General features: G+C 39.8%; 1 protein-coding gene across 1 annotated transcript; it reads right to left on the bottom strand.

Moving 5' to 3' along the window:
* Positions 1-365: 365 nt before the first annotated feature.
* On the bottom strand, positions 366-3,737 carry LOC114003559 (fatty acid-binding protein, adipocyte). Its single transcript, XM_027750645.2, has 4 exons — positions 3,608-3,737; positions 2,191-2,363; positions 1,870-1,971; positions 366-598 (listed from the first exon to the last, which is right to left on the bottom strand). Exons 1-4 carry the CDS (start codon positions 3,678-3,680, stop codon positions 548-550), a joined length of 399 nt encoding a protein of 132 aa, XP_027606446.1. The 5' UTR covers positions 3,681-3,737; the 3' UTR covers positions 366-547.
* Positions 3,738-4,039: the final 302 nt, after the last annotated feature.

Below are 4,039 nucleotides of genomic sequence, written 5' to 3' on the forward strand. Positions count from 1 at the left end.
GCCAACACCGGTCATCCACAGCATCCACAAGCATCCATAGGTTGTCCTTCTCCCTGCCCCAGGAACAACAACTTTTGCTTGAAACCAAGAGCAGCCGCTTTATTCCCCTGGCTGTGCACAGACTCCTTGCAGTGGGTAGCCTACATGCAGCACTCACCAGATGATGTTTCTGTGTCCAGGTCTACATCTGTCACTGTCACACAAGTGCCACTTACTAGATTGACTCTAATCCTCTTTCTGTGGTGAGATGGGTCACATTTACTGTGTGGTACTGCCTGTCACACGATTCTTTCCTGCACAGTACCCTTTCCCACTTTACATGCCCCCCAAAGCCCCTTTCTGACAAACACCAGCACAAGCACATGTTGTAGAAAGCAGAATATTTTATTGAATAGGCACAACAAATTAGACCAGCTGCATGTAACTGTTTTGGGATATATCTGAAAAAAGTACAGTTCTCTTTAAAACAGATTTATGGAGTTTTTCTCCTTTGGTTAAGTTGTTTTTCTCCAGCTTCAAGCATTAATCCTGTGTGAAGGTGATTTCTTCATGCTTTTTCATAAACTCTTTTGCAGGAAACATTATTCATGGTGCATTCCTGGAAAGAAAGGTAAATTCAATCAGCTTTTAATTCTCACTAAATGTTTGTTAGTCAGAAGGTAGAGAAGTACTTGTCATTGGGAATCAGTGTAAGAAAAATTTGCATTTCTCCTCCTCTAATACCAATTGTCAAAACAATGAAACTCAATTTTGAGATCTTCAGAAACAGAAGTCTAAATACAAGCACAAGACTGAAAGAACATTAAAGGACTACTTCAGCGACCTCCAGGAGAGTTCTAGTCTTTTAAAAATCTCAAAAGAAGGCTCCTAGGATTTCTATGGAGGGTGACTGGACTCTGGACCTGGGAATTAGCCTTTTGTCCTTTCATCTTTCGCAGCTGTGGCTTGTCTTCTTCACACGTGTGTATAACGCATGCACACACACAGAGCTTTCAGACTTGCAGCTGTTGGTGTCAGCCTCTGCATGTTAGGCTCTGTCTTCATCTGTTTTTCTGTTAGATCAAACTCTGTTTTATTCAGTCTTTCTTAATAATGTTGTTATTAAAAACTATTTCTGTTTCTTCTCCTCTGGTCTCTATCCAAAGAAATTTAAATATTAAATTTATGAACATATTATTTTTCCCTAGGGAAGGGCAGAACTCTTTGGGAATTTCATGTATGTGTATCATTTTGCAGCATGTAGGAATCTCAGCTGCCAAAAATGAACACAGTTTTAGTCCTCTCCCAGATTCTTCAAAGTGTATTTCCTAAAACTGGAGAGCTGTGCTGGGAAGCCCTGGAGTGTAGGTGGGCCTTATTGGCACTAAGTCAAGCACAACAGTCTCTGACCAGATAAAACCAACCAACAGAGCTTGCACACAGGTTTCCTTTTTAGCTCAAACAGTTGTTGATGATGCATGAGATGGTTCCCACAGATTGCTGTTCAGCCTCTGCTGAAGATGAACTGGAGAGTTCTTACAGTGGATGCACTTACATGGATGTTGCTAATGCTTCCTCTGTACTGTCCAGGACTTAGAGACTCCGATATATGAAAATAAAAATTTCCCTCATAGGGATGTTGGGTTTTTTTCTCCCTACACTTTCCTATGTCTTGCTATGAATGGAGATGGGCACCTCCATACCATTCCATAAGTTTAACAGCATTTCAGTTCTAACCCACACTCCAGACTCATTCAGAGAGACTTCTTACCAAGTGCACAGAGCCCTTTATGATTCTTTTCCCTTTCCTTTTTAATCCAAACTCATATATCAGCCAAACATGAATTCTGCATGCTGAATTCAGTGATTAGGTAACAAAAATGAACGCACCACCACCAGGTTTCCATCCACCACTTTTCTCTTTATGATGGTCTCTTTTCCATCCCACTTCTGCACCTGGTTCAGTACGCCGTTGTCTAGGGTTATGACATTCTGCCAAAGGAAAAAACAAAGTGTGGCTGTTTCATCAGGCTGCTCTGGGCTGAAGAGAAGACTATCTCCATGTCCCAGTGGCACTGAGCACAAGCATTCATAACAGTCTTACCTATGAAGGCAACATTTCTACACTGGATATCAAAATCACAGCTCTGCCCTCCTGCACCCACATCCCATTTCAGAGATGTATTTGCAAAGTGGCATTTTTGAACTCACCTTTGTTTTTCTGTCATCTGCTGTGGTCTCATCAAACTCTTCACCCAGCCTGAAAGAGACCTCTGTATTTTTGAAAGTACTTTCTGTTTTGATGGTTATCACATCACCACTGATGCTGATAGTTACATTGGGCTTGGCCACACCAGCCATCTTCCTGGTAGCAAACCCCACACCTATAAATAAGACAGAAATTTTTATCTCTGCTCAATGTTTTTCTCTTATGTGTTGCAAAAAAAAAAAAAAGATCAAAACCCTTCAGTGCTGTTTCCCCTTATTGCTTTCTGAATTTTAATAATTCTATGTTGCAGATGTTCCTTTGTAACATCTCAATAGCTTGGAACTGCTATAGACCAAGTTGGGTGGGTTGATGTAAGGAGATTCTCTACTCTATGTAGAGAGTTGATATAAGGAATTTCTACGTTGTGAAAATAGTGTGAACACTGACACAAGATTTAAATGTTGGATTTTTGCACATGGACTTGTTCAGAACAACTGAGATAGCTTGTACTCTAACTTGTACGCTAAATGTATCTAAACATAAATAAACAGAAATATACTACAGTTTCTAAGCCTTGAAAGCAGTGAAACAAACAAACAAGGGGGAAAAAAAGCAAGCACTGTTTAGATTTATCAGTGGCTAGGCTGAATATAAGGAAATGATTAAGAAATAGCTGGCAATGCTTACGTCCTGAGTAAAATCTGGAGTAAAGATTAAGAGTGCAAGAGTCTCACTCTCTGAAAGCTTTTGGGTGCTGCATAAGTCACAGTGAGTATTTTACCCCTAATCTGCAAAAAACTCCCAGCTTTTTACCATGTACTAATTGAATCAGTGCAGGTTACCCCATGCTTCTTCCACACTAACAGAATGTTGAAGACTTTTAAAGCCCAATTTTAAATTTAAGCAAGAAGCTTACGCCTTTAAAGAAAGTGTTAGACATCAAATCTTTGCAAGTATCTGCATGAATCCATGCAATTTTCTTTGTTAATATTCACTGGAGGCAGCTGCAGAGTTTCATTCACTATAATAGCCATGGCAATTAATTGGTGTCTCAGTCCGGTAACAATGTAAAGTTGTTTGGGTGTGCTGCTTTTAGACATAGAGAAGCTTGCTGCTTTCCAGCATCACACCAATTTGCATGTCCAAGGATAAAAGCTAATTCATGCATGCATAGACTTGGTTTACCTGAAACTATTCCTCTCAATCAAGATTCTATTCTTGATTCAATTTTTCTACTTTATAGTAATTTAATACCACTAATTCAACAGCTGAGTTCTCCAGTTAAAGACCATCTGATCAAAATAGTCCGACTAAAGCTCCCTTGACAAACAATATAGCCAGAAAAAGCAAATAAAGAATAAAGTTCAAAATTGATATTCTTTCCCTGTCCTAGATACAACTCAGAATAACAATTCTTACCGAGTTCTTTCATATAGTCCTCAAAGTTTTCACTAGAAACGAACTTCCAGGTGCCCACAAACTGGTCGCACATCTTGTCAGGCTAGAAAGATGTCTTCCACAGGTTCAAATAGAAATGCAGGACGGGAGGATATTATGAGCTCCAGGAGATGAGGACTTATGTTTAAAAAGGAGCTGTGGCCACATGATGCTCTGGGATGACCAATGAAGAGGGAGTCCCCAGTACCCAGTGTTTTTCTTCCTCCCCTACCCCTCCTTTGCCAGTAGGTCATAGTGTTATTATTCATATGCCCTTACTAGCACAAAGATCACTGTCTTGTTTTTATTTAATTATTTTTGTCATTTAAGAACACTTCACCGTAAGGGCAAATAATTAAACAGGCTTTCAGAATAGAAAGGTAGGCACAACCCACAGAGGGTTCTCTCCCATAC

Source organism: Pipra filicauda, unplaced genomic scaffold (assembly GCF_003945595.2).
Source record: "Pipra filicauda isolate LSUMZ 115617 unplaced genomic scaffold, ASM394559v2 scaffold52_size3558583_pilon, whole genome shotgun sequence".
Classification (NCBI taxonomy): domain Eukaryota; kingdom Metazoa; phylum Chordata; class Aves; order Passeriformes; family Pipridae; genus Pipra; species Pipra filicauda.